The sequence below is a fragment of the Centruroides vittatus genome, unplaced genomic scaffold, assembly GCF_030686945.1.
Source record: "Centruroides vittatus isolate TY-2023 unplaced genomic scaffold, ASM3068694v2 contig_1033, whole genome shotgun sequence".
NCBI classification, from domain to species: Eukaryota; Metazoa; Arthropoda; class Arachnida; order Scorpiones; family Buthidae; genus Centruroides; species Centruroides vittatus.
In genome coordinates this window covers 96,853-117,918 of record NW_027120671.1, presented here as the reverse complement: position 1 = coordinate 117,918, position 21,066 = coordinate 96,853, and the positions used below count along the sequence as shown (strand labels likewise).

The 21,066-nt window shown below is 30.1% G+C and overlaps 1 protein-coding gene across 2 annotated transcripts; it reads left to right on the top strand.

Annotated features, from left to right (window-relative positions):
* Positions 1-2,513: 2,513 nt before the first annotated feature.
* Positions 2,514-19,184, top strand: MED4 (mediator complex subunit 4). 2 transcript variants are annotated; one of them, XM_067262409.1, is made up of 6 exons: positions 2,514-2,710; positions 5,639-5,757; positions 9,054-9,169; positions 9,376-9,520; positions 10,852-10,998; positions 18,916-19,184. In XM_067262409.1, the coding sequence occupies exons 1-6, from the start codon at positions 2,625-2,627 to the stop codon at positions 18,960-18,962; spliced, it is 660 nt and encodes a 219-aa protein (XP_067118510.1). In that variant the 5' UTR covers positions 2,514-2,624; the 3' UTR covers positions 18,963-19,184. The 2 variants fall into 2 exon arrangements, with proteins under 2 accessions (XP_067118510.1, XP_067118501.1); XM_067262400.1 differs by having other exon boundaries at positions 18,911-19,184.
* Positions 19,185-21,066: the final 1,882 nt, after the last annotated feature.

Sequence of the window (21,066 nt, the reverse complement as noted above, 5' to 3'; positions counted from 1 at the left end):
GCACGTAAATACTAGTATTTCGAAAAGAGTACATTTAAAATACTTTAGAATATTTCAAATACCAATTGGCGTATCAAATACTAATATTGAGTATTTGATTGATTGATGTTTTGTTGGAATAAGCCGTTTAGAAGATCGGATACGTGGTATGAAATGCACGATATTCCAAGAAGAGATGCCTCAGGAAGACCTTCTATGGAAAATTGGTTCCTATTTAGATGTTAGACACGTGAAGAAAACCCATAAAACTCCATGTAGCCAGCAGTTGTTGATCTGTGACTGGCCATTAATGGGCATTGAGTGTTTGACATATCTTAAACCAAAAGAATTTCAAATAAATAATACTCTCAAATATTTAAAATAAGAATTGAAATAGTTACTACCAAGCCTTGGTTCTTCATATGGAAATATTAATTAAAAGTTTACTGTACGGTTCCCTCTATTCTTCGTAGAAATTTTAATATTTTCCGCATTCTTCCGCACATCTTCCATATTGATGACTAAAAAATTGCATTATGTTTATATTATTACATTTTTACACAATGTAGACATTATATATATATATTATTATTTACCATAATACTGTGTAATAATGAAGATATGTACACTGTATTGTATTATTAAAATCCAAAATGACGGACCCTATAACCAATCCCCATATACAGAAGCGGTGGTAGACCTCAGACAAAATTTATTTTGAGGCCCATTAATTAACAGAGGGACGGATGTAAAAGTCTATTTACTTGGGTATATAATAATTTGAGCATATTTAATATAAAACAGATAGTAGAACAAAATAAAGTAATAAAAATGTATACAATTTTTTTCACAATAAATTGGACAAAACTTCACTTATTCATTTATTTGGTGAATTAATTTAGCAGCGCTAAATTAATTCATCAAATTGTATCAGTATCAATTGCTAAATTGATACTGTTGCAACTATACTTTCAATCATTATTAATTTGATAATTTCATAATTAATTAAATATATGATATTATCAAATATCGTAGGCCGCCCTCTACCTACCAAACCACGTTCTTGAAGCTTTGCTAAGACGATGGTTAATGTTTTTTGTTGATTCCGTAATTATTTTTCTATATATTATATTTTAATAAATAAAATTTTAATTGAGTATGAAACCAAATCCGATATAATTATGTTAATAATTAAACAATACATTTTGATTCTTATCGGGTTATAATATGGCTAGTTAATCATTAAGATACTAAATAATTTGGCTAGAGGCAGACGATTACGCCGCCATCTCGTGTTAAATTTAATCGTTAGAAATAAATAAATAAATTAGAATATTCTAGAGGAAAAGATCGATTCAGAGCTTGAACTTGAACCCACAACTCCTACTTACTGTGCAGATTTACTGGATAGCATTACCAATTACGTTAGCCAGATAAATCCTTTCTTTCGGAATATTCAATTTAATTCATTTATTTTTAATGGTTAAATTTAACACGAGATGGCGGTTAAATCGACATCTCTATGCCAAATTACTTAGTATCTTAATAATTAATAAGTCATATTTTTATCCCAATTAGAATCCTGCTGTATCGTTTGAATAAAATTTTATTTTTACTTACATGTAAACTGGTTTAAGCAAGCAATTGCTTCGATGAATCCAAACGAATAAATTATACATTTTATTAAAAAGTAAACACACGACAAAAACTAACGCTACAATTGACCGGATGACCGAGCGGTCAAAGTGGTAGCCTACCGCACGGGGAAACCGGATCGAACCCGGGATCGAATCCAGACGGGTCGAAAAATCCCTAGAAATTTTCCGTGGGATGGTCCAACCGGATATGTCGGGTCCCGACCCCCGGCCCGTTGTGGGGCTGGCTAAAACCATAATTGACTTGCTAAAAGATGTCCTCTTAGTGTCCATATGGCGGAGTTTAAAAAATCAAAAAACCGCTTTCGATTTTTATTTATGTTTCCCTTGGAATTTAACCAAACATTTCTGAAACATCTGATATATTTCACGAATCCTTATATTTTCAAGCGAATACAGTAGAGACTCGTAAATCGGAACCGCCGGTAATCGGCACGATTTTCAGTCGGACTGTGTCGTGCTGAATCGAACGTTTTTGATACTAAATTTACTTCTAAAGTATAATTTTCATCTTTTTATATTCTTCAATATATTTATTTTGTTTGTACAAAATGCAGAAATAATTTTTAACGATACGATAGCCTCGATTATTATTATAAAAATTTTCGTTAGGCTTAAAATCGACGAAAATTCAACACGAAGCGACACGCAACGGAGAAAAATTCAACACAAAGCGACACGCAACGGAGAAAAATTTGAACATCGGACAGGTTAATATATTTTTTCGTACATAAACCGTAATCGGAACAAATCCCTAATCTGAACAACCCCAGTCCCCAATTGATTCCGATTTTCGGTTTAATACTGTATCTGCAAACGATTTCACTTCCATTTATAAAACCAGCCTCGACGATGGCGCCTCTAGTGATAAGAAAACAAATTATGGAAAGATGGAGTCGACAAGTTGGCGTGTCAGGAAGACAAATGTAAACGGACATATGTGAATAAAGTCTTAGGAAATAAAGAAAGGTGACATACATCTTGCAAAAGATGGCGCACCGTCAAGAGGAACCAATATTAATTAGTACTAGACAAAGATTATTGCAATTAGTGGATGATATCGAAGTAGTTACCAAGTACGTGTCTACTTTGTTTACAGTTAAATAATGTTCATATTTGTAAAATTTAAAAAAAAATTATTTTTAATTATGGCAACACTCAGTTTATGCATATTTTCTTTTTTTTTTTTATTAAACCGTAATGTAATCCAATCGTGTCTATTGACAAAGCCACGTTTTCATCGTCTTAAATACAGACAACTGTTTCGTTTAGATATTTATTATTTTTTCATCCTTTGCCTCCTCCTCCTCCTCATCATCATCATCATCATCATCTTTCTGTTTACCTTTTTTTCTATCTAGAATTCAAATGTTTCATTTACATCATGTGAGTTGATTATATAATTGTTTATGTATGTTTAACATTCATATTTGTATCATTTCATTCTTGAATTCAATGCAGTTATCCTGAAAAGCAGTTTAATAATCTGTGTTCCGGTTTATAAAGTAATAATGCCATGCACTCTTGCTAATCTGCACTAATTATTGCTCGGAATTGTTTGGATTAGCGGGATTATGTATAAAGAACGGGAAGTCGAGTAGGACGGAAGACGAATATTATGAATAATATTTGTCTTCTGTTGTATTTGATACTGCCGTCCTGAATATATTTCTATTAAAATGTGTAGTACATATTAATTTTAGAAATTATTCATGTTTTAAAATAAAACATGAATAATTTTAATAGAAATATATTCAGGACGGCAGTATCAAATAGGACAGAAGACAAATATTATTCATAATAATCGCCTTCTGTCCTACTCGATACTGCCGTCAAATATTATCCATAATATTTGTCTTCCGTCCTACTCGATACTGCCATCCTGAATATATTTCTATTAAAATGTGTAGTACATATTAATTTTACGAATATTATGAATTAAGAAAAGTGCAATGTAATATTTTCCAAAAGATTATTCTCTCTGTTATAAGTTATAAAGAGACCAACCTTTTAGCAAATAACATTATTTTATAAATGAGATCAAAACAAATGATAAATACATGGTGTTAAATATTAATGTAAAATTTATTAAATTTTGTTTTTAATTTGTTCCAGTTGGGGAAATATGCCAGCAAAACAAAACAAACCTTAGGGCTTTTTATTTTCAAAGAAATTAAAATTTTAATTCAGTTTGGTTCTGTTGTTGTTTCTATGAAATAGTTCCATTAATTTGAATCAGCTTGACCACTATAGCATCTAATAATACAAAAGAATTTAATGACTTTTTTAAATTAATATATGGTTTTAGAAACATAATATTAAAAGTTTTACTTTTATTTTTATAAAAAATTAAATATTTTGTTAAAATTATTTAATGGTTTTATCATTGTTTAGAGTAATAAAGGTATTGTAAGAATTAAAAGTTATAAATAACAATTATCAATATTTAATAAGTTGGCTATCTTGATTCAGATATTAAAATTTTAAATATTTAATTAAATTTAAAATTTAATAATTTTATATTTATGCTTAGAAAAATTAGATCAGAAATATAATTATTTGTACTGTATATTCTACATTGTAATTGGATGTTTAAATTTAACCCTTTCAATAGTAATTTAGTTATTGTTTTTTTTTTTTTAGCCTGTGTTCCCTTGACCTAGCACTGTTGATGTTCTAACATTCATTGTTTTGCATGTATATTTGAAAATCCAGATGGAGTTTAGCCTGATTAGTTCAGAATTTTGACACTTCACTGTAATATATTCAAATATTGATTCTGTTCCTCCAGTTATCATCACTAATAAGAAATCAACAACAACACAAAACACCGGGATGTGTTAAAAAAAATAAATCATACTCCTAGAACCTATATCCGGTGTGACGAAAAAAATGAAAGGGCTCACCACAAATGTTTTCAAACTGCTGTGAGTTCTTCGTTGGGTGTAAAACGGATATGCATGCGCAACTCATGTTACACTTTTGAATATTTTTTTCTCATATTTTGTTAACTGATCGTCCATCCCATCAGAAACTCATTTTGCATCTGAGGAAGAACTCACAGCAGTTTGAAAATGTTTGTGGTGAGCCCTTTCATTTTTTTTGTCACACCAGATATAGGTTCTAGGAGTACGATTTACCAGTTATCATACTTTTTATGAATTGAGTAATGAACTGAATGTTTATAGTCTATACATCAAAAGACTCAATAGTTACTTAGGTTCGAAAATTGTTTTAAGAAGACAAGAAGGCTTGAGGAAGGTCACAGTGAGGTGTCTGAAAACATTTTCCATAAAATTTAAGTGGAGTATAATTCTCTTATTCTAGATATATGTATATATATGTAAATCAATAAATGTGTATTAATTTATGTATATATATGTAAATCAATAAATGGGTATTAATTTTGCTAAATAAGTAGTGGAGTGCACTTCTTTTGATCATGCAGTCTCTTGGACTTTCTCCATCCCGACTCCAACTGCTTACACATGCGATCGCTCTGCATGAACAATAATTAGCAACCATAGTGGCTTCTGTGTCTATCCATAAGACACAGTGGTGTCAGAATCCTGAAGTGGCATCAACAAAGTGGTGCCAACCCTTTGGTCAAGTGGTGTGGAAGCATGGGAGCACTTGTGCATTGTCACACAATTTAAAAAATTTTTAAATGCATGTCATTGGGCACTTGTTTTAAACCCTTATGTAAGATAACCTTTCCAGGTATATAAATCATATATTATAATATAATACAATAGAAGAGTTAGAAATACAAAATAATCTGATAAACTTAATATTTGTTGTTATTTTTTGCCCAGGCAATGCTGGTCTTACCTGCTAGTTTTAATTTAATTATGTAGTTGTAATTGGTCAAATATATAGCTTTAATATTATATATATTATACAGTATTTTCAATGGTTTATTATCAAATATAAATTATACTATAATGTAATAATTAGATATTACTTTATATATTTTTATGAACTTTTATTTTCATTTAATTTAGAGAACTATTAGAAAACATCTTGCAGCCTAAAACTCAAAAGTTGTCAGCCACTGAACATGCTAGATTAGCAGAGTTATTGGTAGCAAAGGACAGAGAATTAAAAGTAGCATTTGGAATAGGTTAGTTTTATTTAGCCATTTAATTTGTTTAAACATTAAATTTATAATTAAAAATGAAAAAGTAAGTAAGTAACTGATATTTATGACAAAATGAGATTGTTTATTTATAATTATAGAATAAAATTCCTATTTCTGTATTATTATATATATGTGTAAACATTTAATTCTACATATAAAAATATTAGCGAGGTTGAGGCCGAAGTTTTAAACGCAAAAACATTTACATCGGATGTTCAGCACCGCTTTCCTGTAAGCCTAGAAGTTTGACAATTGCATTTGGAAAGTCAGTGGAATCATGCTCAACATTCCAAAGGCCATTGTCAAACTTCTAGGCTTTCAGGAAAGTGGCGCTGAACGTCCAACATACACGTTTTTGCATTTAAAACTTCGATCTCAACCTCGCTATTCTTTAAAACTGGAACTAATATATAATTAATGACCAAACTGACTTTTTGTATGTTTCCAGTAATGCCATCAATGTAAATGTTTTCAGCCTTATTCAGCAGCCACCGTCAGGTTTCTATGGAAGTTTTTTTTTTTTTTTTTTTTTGGTATTCTTTTTTAGCTGAAGAAAAAACAAAAATTTTCTATAGAAGCCTGATGTTGGCCCCTGAATGAGGCTGAAAACGTTTGCCTTTCAATTATATCAATGGCATTGCTGGAAATGTATGAAAGATCAATTTGGTCACCAATTAATTAATTCTACAATCTATAATGTAATTATTTTAAATGTTGGTAAAAAAGTGCATTAATGCAATATGACTTTCACTGAGATTTTGAAGACTAAGTTTAGAGATTAAGAAATAGTTTTTCATTTAATAAAAATATTTTTTTGCAACTAAAAAGTTGAAATTTAGTTTATTAAGTTAAGTTAATTTATTAATTAATAAATTTATTTGTAATAGTTCAACAAATAAACAAAAAAAAGTAGATAAAATTTTTATTTGAATATACTAAAGAACATTCGATTACCGTATATTTCCGCAGATAAGACGATAGTTGAATCATAAAAAAGGCCCCCAAAATCCGGGGTCGTCTTATAGGACAGATACAAAAAAATTAGATTGAAATTTATATAAATTAAAACCATTATGAAAAACCAGACAAACCTTAATTATTTACTCGTAGAAAGTAGGGCATGACCACAAAATAGAATAGCCCATAAGACATTTTTGTGAATAATCAAGGTCATTACCCGAATGCCCGAATCAGTGCGAACATTTGCAACAATAGCAAGGCAGAAAATAAAATTTGTTCATTCGAAAAATTACGAATAGGACATAATTCCATATACGCTATACAGTATTATTATCCAGATGATGATCGCCGATCTAAACTAAATTCATAGGCCATTGATAGTTTAGGGGTCGTCTTATAGGACAGATATATGCTAAAACGATAAAACTTTGACAAAAATTTATACCTCGTCTTATCTGAAGGTCGTCTTATCTGCAGAAATATTTAAAAGATATAATTTATTTATTTTGTGTATCATTTTACAAAAATGTAGTTTTAAATATAGATAAATAAATAAAATTTTAAAATATTTAGTTCCTTATTATCTATATAATTGAAATAAAATAAAGCAGATGTATTTAACATTCCAAACATACCAACTAAATTTATTAAACTTTGACCCAAATTAAGCTTTTATGCTTTTGCTGCACCAAAAATTGAAAATACACTATTAGTTTTAAACTGATTGAATTATTTAATATTTTATTCATTATCATTTGATTTAGTTTCTTAGTTAAATGCTCCACTTATAATAATGTAGATTGCATTGATGTAGTCAGTGGATCCTGTTGTACTAAATCACTTGACTTATCATGTATTAAAATTCTTAGATTTTTAAAAATTAAATTATAAGTTTTATAGTACAGTGGTACCTTGGTATTTGAACATAATCCGTTCCAGAAAGAGGTTCGAGTACCAATATGTTCGAATTCCAAATCATTTTATCCCATTACAAATAATGTAAAATAGATTAATGCGTTCCAATCCCCAGTTGATTCGCTAGTATGTTTTTTATTGTTTCTTTATTCTTTAAAATAGTCGATATCGTCGACTTAGCCATAGAATATTTGACAGCAAGATCCGAAACACGCACTCCATTTTCGTGTTTAGCAATGATTTCTTTTTTCAGTTCGATTGTTGTTCTCACTGTTTTCCTTTTCACTTGACCACTTTCACTTTTATTCTTCTTGGGACCCATGTTTAAGGGCTAATAAATCAAAAGAAAAGGATGCTAATTCAAAAAATATAGCACAGCGTAAGTTAATGTGCATGCCAAACAATGACTGTCTCGTAAAGACCAACAACTGCCGTATTATCGGGCTAGCAAATGGCTATAGTAATATTAATAATTTAAGATAATTTGGTACTAGAGTTAGGCGTTAAGCGCCATCTCTTGCTAAATTTAATAATTGGAATTTTAATTAAATAATTTAAATAAATTTAGGCCTAACTGGACTGTCTCGTAACTGACGCTGCGTCGGCGTCGGCGTCGACTTGGCGGGCTTTCCCGTTCGAGTACCAAAATTTTGTTCGGGAACAGGGGCATTTTTTTTTTCGAAATTTTTGGTCGAGTACCGATTTGTTCGGGCTCTGAAACGTTCGAGTACCGAGGTATGACTGTATCACAATATATATATATATTTAAATAGTGGTACAATGCTATGATATATTCATTATAGAGTCGCAAATCACACCTAAAATCAAATTTTTCCAGCAAATAAACGTAGGTGTGATTCGCGACTCTATAAGTATGGCTCTTGTTTCTGATGAAGTTATATTTAGATATATTCATTATTGAAGAAATTATATTTTATGTTTTATCTTACTTTATTTTTTGATATGTAATCAATAAGGTAAAAATTGAAAATGTAAATTTCTAGAGAAGCAATACTGTTTCATTTCAATTTTATTTATGGAGTGAAAAGATTTTTAAAAGAAAAACATACTAAGTTAATAATTGTATCAAATCAAATTATTTATAAGATGACTTTTCATACAGAAAACTATAAACACGTGAATTTTGGCAGATAAATACAGCAATAATAATAAATTAATATAATAAACTAGTAATAATTAAAACATTATAATATTAAATATATTTAGAGAATTTCAGTACAATATAATTTTTTAAATTTAATTAGAAAAATTCAAATTTACATTATCATAAATTTTATATTTTATTTTATGTTCTTACCGTTTTATAAAGATTTTTAAATAAAATTGTATTTTCTTGTTATCCAGATAACAATGATAGCATTTTATTTTTTAATAATTAACAGCTGCTGTTCAAGCAGAAATTCAAGAAAAAATGAATGCATTGCAATTAGAAGTTGAAAAACAAGATCAAGATATACAACAACTTCAAAAACATTTAAAAGAAGCTGAATATATGTTGGTATGTATTACAAATCTTATAAAAATTTCTAGCATTTTCAACAATATTTCTTGGAGTAAATATCTATATTCTGTTTTAGTCAGATGAAATTTTACAGTCTTGAGAAAATTATTCCTTTGCTGTGGTAATTCTGTAATATGCTTTCTATGACAGTAATTCAGTGTATTTTTGTTTTTAAGAATTCTGACTTTTTTTTACATTTTTAGGTAGTTGCACTTTATCAAGCTAGACAAAAGATTGAAGCCATTGAAAAAGCAAAGGAAAGAAGCGTATCATCAGAGGAATTAATTAAATATGCTCATCGGATTAGTGCATCTAATGCTGTTGCAGCTCCACATAATTGGCAACAGGGTATGTATTTGTCCTTTCTTAAGCACAATTGTAATTAATCTGTAGTCACGTTTTAAAATTTTTAGAATCAATTTAAAAAATATATAAATAATTTCACAATAAATACAAAGAAATCTTGAAAATTTTTATTAATTATGAAAAAAAGTTGATTCGAAACACTATAACCATTAATTATAGAATGAGAATTATAAAACCATGACATAGAAAGAGACTTTATCCCAACATATTACACTATATTATTTGTTTTATAAAAGAGTCACATCTACATAAATTTCAAATAGCATAGATGATAGAGGGTAGTCTTGCTTGACACGTTGATTTGTGATTTTACATTCAGAGTTTAGTTTATATTTTATACTTACTATAATTTTGACATTGATGTATTTGCTTTGTATTACACTAATTAATTGTTGAGGCATTCCAAAATTATGCATTACAATCTGTAACTTAAATCAAGTTATATGATCCAAGTTACAGACCATAATGGCTTGGCTGCAATAATCATATGTTGTGATTTAGTTAGATATAGATGGTAACTTATAGTTATAAAATCTGAACAGGTATGCATCTGTTTTGGACTTATATACTCATTAACTTTCAATATGGCACATCACATATATCAAACTCTCAAAATAACCTTCATAAGCAACAAAAATGTTTTAATCACTAACATTTTCTGTTATTTTCAATGATCTACTTTAGGTATTTGGAAGAAAGTCATTGAAAATGACCAAAAACATTAGTAATTATTACAGTTTTACTACTTATGAAGGTTATTTTACAACTCTATTATCTTATATAGCAGTATCTTTTTGTTGTCACAGATATCACCTTTGCACCAAGTTGATTAATTTGCACTTTACAAATTCCTCATTCAACTTACATAACTAATGTGATTATTATGTGAAAACATTTCAGAACAGCAGCAGCTCAGCCTCAAAAATCTGATCAAGAACTATTAAGCACTAAAGAGATAGGACAAATAAATTGTTTTTCTTTAATTGAACAAATTTCCACAAAGTCTCAAACTTCTCCCTCAGCCAATGTCAACACAAAAACTGTTTGTCAAGAAACCCATGAGTTTCCATAACTATACAATTGCCTCAAATCATTGCAAGAAGAAATATTTTTTCTCTTCTATCTTTTTCATTAATTTCCATTTTATTTTACCTGATATATTGGGAAAAGTACTAAAACTAACAAATTGAATAAATTATAATAGAATATTAGAAAAACTATAAGGCATATAAGTAAGCATAATTAAACAGATTATTATTTGGTGTTAAATAGTAATAAGTGTAAATTTCACAAATAATTATTTTAATTTTAAGGTGATCCCAGAAGACCCTACCCAACAGATATAGAAATGAGATTAGGATATCTTGGAAGATTAAGTGATTTGCCTACCACTATAAGTGGCAGTATGTTACAACAAACCAATTTAGGTGATATGTCCACATCAAGGGGTCCACATGGAGGTATGATAAATGATTTTTATAAACTTTATAAAATTGTTATCAATTAAACTTATCTGTTATATAAACTTTATTTTATATTTTAATTCATTTCTGTCATGTACCATCTCCTCAATGTTCTCCCAATGTCCTTTTGGCTGGGCACTCTGCTTAGCTGATTTTACTTGACCATCTTGCTAGGTAGTGTGATGAATTGATGTGTCAAAATAATAATTATTATAAATTGTTAAGTACTGTTTCCATCTGTGAAAAATAATTCAGAAACAAAAATCAAAAATACTTTTTATCTCTGTAGCATAGAAAGGCTCCAGAAAATAAATTTAAAAATATTTAACAACTATTGTAAGTGGAAACAGGTAGTTGATAGCCAATAGAAACAAGGACAGTTGTGACATATATACATCAATAAGGCAGATGTATCAAAATGAAATGTTGATTGCTTACAAGGAAACATAAACATGCTGCTGTATTAAAAAGTTTTTTGGTATCTATTAAATCTTCAAAAAGATGTGTAAAAGATTAGGAATTATAAACCATCATGCATAAAAAGGTTTAAGATGATATATAACTGGAAAATATGTTCAGTCCTTGAAACCCATAATTATGATGGACAAAACTAATGTAATAAAAAAATATTTTTCAGTTCAAAAAATCAATCACATTCACTAATATTTATGGTATATTAAAATAAATACATTATATAAAAAAACAAGCAATTATTTATTGTGACATCATCACAATGCTGGACTGCAATTTTTGTTCATCTTTTAATTAAAAACATCATGAGACTTCCAGTTCAGACCATATGTTCATAGATGGTTAATCAGGGTCTCCAGCCCCTGAGTTTTCCATATCTGATCCCGATTTTCATGTGTCTAACTCCATTCTTGAGAATAACAAAGAACAGATGAATGAATGTATACACTCAAACCTGTTTTTGTGCGGTATATGAATTTCAATCAAATTGGTATACCGCACAAAACAAATCGCACAAAAAAAGACCGCACAAAAACAGGTTTGAGTGTAGATCTGAAATTTGAAAATTGCAACCCAATAACTGCTATTTTCATGTTTCATTATCACTTGGATTTGCATTACTTCAAAAAATTGAAAACAAAAATAGCTTTCTACAGAGCTGCTTGGTCTAGAATATTATTTTAACTTTAATTTTGTAATAAGGTTAAAGGAAATTAATAATAAATAAAATAAAATAAAAATTAAAAATAAAAATAAGATTAATTCCATACAAAGGATATAATAATTTCTAGTATTATCTTTGGCTCTTTTAAGGTAATTGACTTTCTACATTTTTACAAATCTTTGTTAATAAAAATATCAATTAATTAGTTAAATAAGTAAAGTAATAACGTTAGTTGAAGTTCAATAAATCTGAACATTTTTGCTGTATTGTCTTATGGTGCATGTATACAGTAACTGATTACAATATATAGTCTAACTTCCTTTATACATTTTTTAAGGGAACTGAGAAAAATGAAAAAATGAGTGAGAAAAATGTATAAGTGAAACTACAGGTAACCAGGTAACTCCCCGTATAACACGGGAGTTACGTTCCAAAAAATTGCCGTGTTATGTTATGCGAATCTGTGTTATATGAAACAAAGAACTAGTATGAAAAGGGGGTTAGGTTCCAAAAATTAAAAAACATGCTATTATATTTTCATAATTAAGATAAATATCTTTATTAAAATTTTCTTAAGGAGTGATACATATTAATATAAATTAAGCAATGTTTCCTTTGTCATCATTAAGCACTATTAACTGAAAATTTTTTATCTACGTAGCCAAAAATGAGACAAAGTCTTAAAGTATACTTGTAAAGGTGTGGATTGTCCCAACGGTCAAAGGTGCAGTTCAATGCCTAAAAAGACCGATGACTGAATAAAGTATGGAATAAGGGAAAAACATCTAGCAACACTAAAAGCAGAAGCGTCGAGATCTGGCAACACTAAGAGAAGTTTTGAGAAGGACCATGTGTATCGACAGAAGACGAGAAAAGAAAATTTACATATTGTACTTAAGTACTAATAGTTCTCGAAAATTATGCATGAAAATCTGATAGTACGAAAAATATCAAATGAAGTATCTTTTGCACTTAAAAGCTTTATCACGTTTATTGAACGGGAATTTCCCTATTTTCAAATTAGATAAAGTTCACTTTTAATAGTTTTTATTACAATTCATGTTGTACGAGGGTTTTACCCAATTCTCGAAACGTGTCAGAGTCAATCTATGCTATAAAAGTACTGTGTTATATGGGGATGGTCCCAATTTTCGAACCATGTTAGAGTGAATTTGTGCTATAGAAATATCGTGTTATACGGGGGTTACCTGTATTTGAATTGCTTTCAAAGTGAATATAATTGTCATAAAAGTACAATGCAGCAAAAGTACAATACTAATACTAAATGTTTTTCTGGACATTCTGCATTTTCAGAAAACGGAATCAATGTATAAATAGAATTTTGTATTTATTAAAATATGCTTTAAACTTAAGCCAGGAAATAACATTCTTTAGTTATTTTAAGAAGAAACTAATAAGCACAGTAGTGAAGACACCAAAATCAAATTAGAGACTTTGCAGAGGCTTTGCCAGTCTAATTTTTAAAAATTCATTTCAATATAAGTATGTATAAATTATTTATGAATATGAGAAGAACAAATTATTCGTATGAAAGCATAGAATAGTATATAGAACTTACAGTATGTGACTATTACAAATATTTAGAAGTAGAATTAAGCCAAGATGGAAGTGATAACTGAGTAAGAAGAAATGGGGAAAAAACAAAGAAAGACAGTTTAAAGAGATGAATTGAATCTGGTGGAATGCCAAGAATTAAAAAGAAAATGAAATATATGCAACACTATAACAAGATGTATATTATGTATTATATGGAGCCAAAATATAAGAAATATTAATGACAGATGAAAGAAAACCAGTTAAGTGCAGCTGAAGTGGCTTTGATGCAGCTGAAGATGCACTGACAAAATTATGCAAATTATTATTCATGCACAATAATGATATAAAAAGAAGACAGTTAATATAATGTGGTTATGTGAGGTTATAAATGGAACAGAATTCACAAAAAATGAGAGAGGAAGACCAAGAAAATTTTGGAAAGAGGTTTGTAAAAGATGATGAAGGAGAAAGACATCAAAGAAAAATATGAAGAAACATATATGAATAGAACAGAGGGAGAAAACTAAGAATTATCATTAAACACAATTTATTTTCTTTTCTAGCTTTTCTAATTTTTGTTATAAATTATACTGTTTGTTAATTGTATTGTATAATATTGTTTAAATTTATTATTTAAAAAATTAGCCAAAAAAGAACTTTCTCTGTTTTGTTACATGTGATAAAATAATTTATTCGGTATCAAATATCTATTTTCTAACACTGACTGATAACATTATTGAATATAATTTAACTGTAATCTATTATGTTATGATAATGTAATAATAATAAGTGATAATCAGATTCAGTGTTAAATAGATTTTAGATTATATTACTTTCTATAAATTCTGTTCATGATTAAATTGATCAGTTATGGTATGTACTGATAACTATGCTATTATGATTGGAAAAAATCAAATAATAACAGAAATATTGTATTTTTGCAAATTAGTAACATGTATTCAAATTGCCATTTCTGTTAAATTAAATACATGATTAACTCAATCAGATGATATAAGTACAGTAGAGCGTCGATAAGTGGAACCAATTGGGGACTGGTGTCCTTCCAGTTAATGATTTGTTCCAGTTTCCGACTTTGTATGAAAAAATACATTAACCTGTCCGATGTTCAAATTTTTCTCCGTTGCGTATCGCTTCCTGTTGAATTTTTCTCCGTTGCGTGTCGCTTCGTGTTGAATTTTCGTCGATTTTAAGCCTAATGAAAATTTTTATAATAATCATCGAGGCTATCGTATCATTAAAAATTATTTCTGCATTTTGTACAAACAAAATAAATATATTAAAGAATATAAAAAACATGAAAATTATACTTTAGAAGTAAATTTAGTATCAAAAACATTCGATTCAGCATGACACAGTCCGACTGAAAATCGTTCCACTTTCCGGCCATTCCACTTACCGACATTCCACTTATCGACGCTCTACTGTATTTATAAATTACAAAAATGAATTGATGCTTTGGTAAAGTTAGTAGTGTAATGATATGTTTCTTTTTACTTGTTTTACAGTTTTGTTACATCATATTATTGGGGCTGCAATTTGAAAAAATTGTAGACCTATAAATTCCCAACATTGGCTGTCTGTCCTTCCTTAATCTTGAGAACAGAGTTAGATAGATGAAAGCCCAGACCGGAAATGGAAAAGCTTAGGGGTAGGAGGCCCTGATTAACTATATTTGTCAACTTCTGGTACAAACTGGAAGTCATATTTCAATTCAAAAATTTTCCCCTGAAAGGAGTTAAGCCTTGGTACTCACATGCAGCAATGGACGACAGAACAGCAAAATGGTCACTTTTGCCGTCGAAGCTGACGGAATATGAAGTTGAAAATTTTCAACTTTTGCCATCGCTGAAAGTGGAATGGCAAAAATTAGACAATAGGAAGGCCGTTTAGCAATGTCGGCATAAAGATCATGTGGGACGATAGCATTCAAACTATGGCGGTCAGCAAGCTAAAAAGCTTTATTTGTACACTAATACACTAATACAGTGATTCTCAAACTGGAGGTCGCTGAAAAATTGATGCCAGATCAATTTTTTTTCAAATATTTTATAAATTTACTATGGATTCATGTTTAGAAATAATAGAAATAAAAAATATATAAAATAATTTTTACTTAAATAAATTGCACATATAAATAATAAAAACAATATAAATATTTAAATACGAGCCTAAATATAATATTCATAAATTTGTGCGCTATTGGGGAATCCCGCAAGTTCCACTCTTCGCCTAAACTATGATAGAACAGCGTTGTCATTTGGAATGGCATTCACTAGCAGCATTGCGTCTGTAGGCAAGTCGAGTTAGAAATACAGTAGAGGGTCGATTATCCGAAAACCGATCAACCGAAAGCGTTTCAGTCGGCAAATTCGAATTTCCGCTAGTGCTGTGGCGCTGCAATATTTGGCTGTCTTGGGATACTCCGATATTATTTTAGTTGATATGCATTTTTAGCTGGCAACACTGGCGCGACCATGAGAGGGTACTTAAGGATGCGCCAGTATTTGAATGAGATTTTTGCCCACCGGTGGCCGAGTGGACTCCGTCTTCGCTCATAATGGCGGTGACCAGACCCTAAACACCGGAGTTCAATCAGGGGTTCGTGCCTCACTTGGACGAACTGGCAGCAGGAGTTTTTTCCAGGTTTTCCTCATTGCCAATGACACCTGAATAGGGGCCAGCTTCCCCCAAGTCCTCCCGGAAGGCATTCCTATCTCCCCTTCTCGCGGTGGCCGACTCTTTGGTCGCTGGGCAATCATCCTCCTGTTCTTCCGGAGTATAAGCGAATATCAATAAACTCCTCTATCAATCAAAGTCAAGTGAACGAGACTTTTTGACCCTTGTGAGTGGTAAGTTTTGCTTGTTTTTCTGAGGACTGTGTTGTGCTGAATCGGAACATTTTGAGACTAGATTAACTTCCGAAATATAATGTTTTTTGTTTTTATATTTTTCAATATATTTATTTTGTTTGTGAAAAATAAAGAAATAATTTTTTTAAAAATTTCGTTAGTCTTAACATTGACAAAAATTCAACACAAAGCGACACGCAACAGAGAGAAATTTCAACATGGAATAGATTAATTAAACAAAAGAAATTAACTCCTCCTGAATTTAAATTAACCCCCTCCCTCCGGGATGTTTTTCTACACATACTAATTTTCAGAGGATCCCTTGAAAATTTATAAGTGCAAAAAGGGTTGCAGACCAAAAAGTTTGAGAAACACTGCACTTATATACAGTAATACCCCGAACTTACGTGATAGGTGGGACCGAGTGATAACCGCATAAGTCAGGGTATAATTTCACATATAAATACATACAAATTATTTTTAATTGGGGCCGGAGACTAAAGAAAACAATAATTTAGAAAAAAATGTTTAATGAAATCTTAGATAATATATATGTATAACAAATTATATTATTAAAATCGTAAACCGAAGTTATTTTGATGTAGAAGGCTTCGTAAAATCTAAAAATTCATCTGACGGCTCAAAGATTTTTTTCTCCCGCAAAATTTCCTCGTAGCATGCTAATAATTTTTTAATTTCTCCTTTTTCAGAAGAAATGCACTCTTCCATTGGAGTCTATATTTTATAAAATTTGTAACTCCTTTTCAATTAAACTGAGGCCTTCTGTCAAGTTTTCACAGCTTTGAGAATTTTTTCTTTACCTTTTATAATTGTCCTGTCCGTCGATTCCGGTAGATCAGACTTCTTTGCCAATTCACAAATTTTCATTTTTGTATTGAAGTCTTTAATAATGTTAACTTTACATTCCAAAGATAAAGTTTTTCTTTTCTTGTTTGATGCAGAAGAATCAGTTCTTCTTTGTTTGGATGACATAGTAGAGTCTCTCAAGTCTCCGTAGATATAACAAACACAGAAATAAATAACACAAAATAAATTGTAGCTATGTGTCAATTCCGCGTGACATGTTCGAACATGTAAGCTGAACAATAGTGTGGGGAGAGTGAGTAATCAAGAGTTGTGTGGCACTCAAACAAAAGATGAATCAACGAGATTTGAAAATCGCGTAACTCCGGGTTTGCGTAAGTTGGGGTAGCGTAAGTCGAGGTATTACTGTATTTCATTTATACGCTATATTATTATCCGATTTAAATACTAATGTCAAATAGATGTAACTTACTGCGTAAAGTATTAGGAGTGGCGTAATCGAAATTCGGTGATGAAAGCTAACTTTCGACGATTTAGAATATTTTTCCTATCCAAATTATTCGTTTTTGAGGCTTTTTATATGTGATAAGATCAAAGGCAAATTTAAAAAGTTTAATTGATATAACAAAGCAATCTTGATAGAAGTCATTTTTGACTATTGGCACATGGCCTACCTACTGTAGTAGCTTGTTTATATTTACGGCTGGCAGATGATGTGTTTCAGTTGTAGGGTAATTTCTGCATGTGAGTACATGCGACACGAAACGGCAACCGTTTCTGTCATCTGTTTCCGCATGCGAGTACCAGGCTTTAGATAGCAATTGAGTCATGCCAGTCATCTAACAGGAAAAGTATGATGTACAGGTACAGAGGCAAAACACTACTAATTTGAGAAACATTTAATTTTTAAAAGACTTGATTGTTAAAAATTCTACATTCTTATAATATATTTGTAGCTTGCTAAGTGACTGTTTAATGTGCTATGCAATTATCATTAGAAAAAAACTAGTTCATATCAGATTCAGTCCATTACATCTCTTCATTTATATGAGTAGTTTATGTTGTGTCTATATACATGTACAGTAAATAAATTAGTTTGACCCCATTTTGGATCAAGCACGCTTGATCCAAAATGGCTTTTAAGATGTTTATTAATCACAAATATTAGCGAGGTTGAGGCCGAACTTTTAAACGTGAAAACGTGTACATCGGACATTCAGCACCGCTTTCCTTTAAGCCTAGAAGTTTGGAAATGGCATTTGGAAAGTCAATGAAATCAAGCTCGACATTCCAAATGCCATTGTCAAACTTCTAGGCTTACAGAAAAGCGGTGCCGAATGTCCGACGTACACGTTTTCGAGTTTAAAACTTCCGCCTCAACCTCGCTATTGTTTTCATCAATCTAATGTTAGAATGCTAACCTTGTCTTTATATTTCCATATGAAATTTTTTCTGTCATTCACATAAAATATATTATTATAACAACTGAGTTTAATAATTTTCTTTCTTCATTACTTTAAAGAACAGACATCATCAACTCAGGCAGGAACTTTTTCCTGGCAGCCTCCCAATGATATTAAAGCAAATATAGGAGCAGCTTCAAATCATAATTCTGTTACCATGGATACAAAAGGACACAACAAAGAAAATGAAGATGTAGAAGTTATGTCAACAGATTCGTCTAGCAGTTCTTCAAGTGATAGTCAGTAATTTAACTGTTTTTTATTTTATTGTATTCAACAAAGTATTTGTGTATTCAAATACAGATTTTGAAAATAAACAATTTCAAATCTTTTTTTTATTTTATACAAAGTTTAAATATGGGAATGTTGCTAACATTGCCATTTTTTAATAATAGTTACATCAAGTTAGTATCCATATAAATTATTTAATGCTGGATAAGGTATTCAATAAATAATTTTAACATACTGTAAGTTTTGCTTAGATTTAGAGATATTTATCCCCATGTATTAAAAAAGTGACATTAGTTATTAACCTCTGTGGAATAAAATATGTAAAGTTATATAGGAAACTGATATTTCAAAATTTTTGAGATATCTACTAATAATAGTTTTATGTGAATAAATCACCTGATTCTTTTAAAATGCTTTTCAATAAATATGTAGGAGAATAATGATGGTTCCATTTTTAAGGATGACATACTTTGTAAAAAGTTGTATAAATCATTCCAGATTTTATTGTTCACTTTATTTTATAATTTATAATACTACCACAAGAAAGGTATGAATAGATAATTAAAAAACATAGAAATAGATGGAGGAAACTGATGAAATCATACAGTATTAGTAGTCAATAAATATTGTTTTTTATAAAAGTACTTTATGTATTTAGAATAACAATTTTTCTAGTAGGGTTATTAATATTAATTAGTCAAACTATTCTCATTTTTTGTTGAATTAAGTCTTTCAATTTGATCATGTTATGAAGTTGACATCCTCTTGTCTCTATGATTTTCTCAGTGCACTTTAAATGCTCTTTATGGACTAAAATCTCTGAAATGAAACGATCAACCAAGAATTTTAACAAAATTAGATAAAAACCATTCATACATTGTTATACCAGCGTGGTCAAATGATCCGTTTAGGTACAAGATATCAGCATTTAAGGTGCTTATTAAAAGGGCCTTCTTTTGCATTGCACCAATGTACAAGATCGACTTAGAGAGATTAGCAGAATTAAGAAGGTGGAAAATGTTTAGGATACAGAACAACCAGAATCGAAGGATTGGTCAGCAGTTACAGACAACATGGATGCAGATGAGATAATAGGGAAGATAGGATCAACAAGTTCACATACAGTAGGAAGATAGAGGGAGTAATGGAGGAATTATGTAAATATAAAAACACAAAAACGGTATATAAAAGAGGGCCAAACATATACAGATTGCTAAGGAATGATAAAGATGAAATGAGAATGATGAAGGAGAAAGCTGGGGTCTACAAAATTCCTTTTGAAAATCCACAGTTAGGAGTGACAAAAGATTATGTTGGAGTCACTAGAAGAAACTTGGCAACACATATAAGAAAGCACAAGTACTATGTGAATAGAGGACATAATAACACCTTTTTGGCAGTCATGGCACAAACGGAAGGAGTGAGTGTGAAGTGGGATGAAGCGAGAATAGTTAAGACTGTCCATTCTCTGACAATTGTGTTGGGTATGGAAAAAATAGATATATATATAAGAGTAAAGTGAACAACAAGTGCTTAAATGCAAAGGACACTAATGCTCTCCCGACAGCCTGGAAATACGTAATAGAAAAAGAAATGGGAGTTAAAAACCTGTAAAAGGTTGTGGCAGTTATGCTTTAACTGGTTTAATGTATTTTTGTTATAGTAGTTTATTTTTACATGGTTTGATTATATAATGTATTAGTAATTTGTTGTTTATTTAATATTTAACCGTTTAATGCAATAACTTTTAAACAATTTTCGAAAATTTTTAAATTTAATATTCGAAAAGCTTTGTGTTCTTTTTGTGGAACAGTAATTTTCTGAGGATGGCCTATAAAAAATAGGCTGAAAGTGTTTGAATATTAAAGTACAGCAGGCTCAGCAAGTGTTCTGGTGTTTATTTATATTGTGTATACTTATCACTATTGCATACATGCAACACTTCACACCCTGATCTGCTCTCACCAGCTGTGTTCTTTTGAAA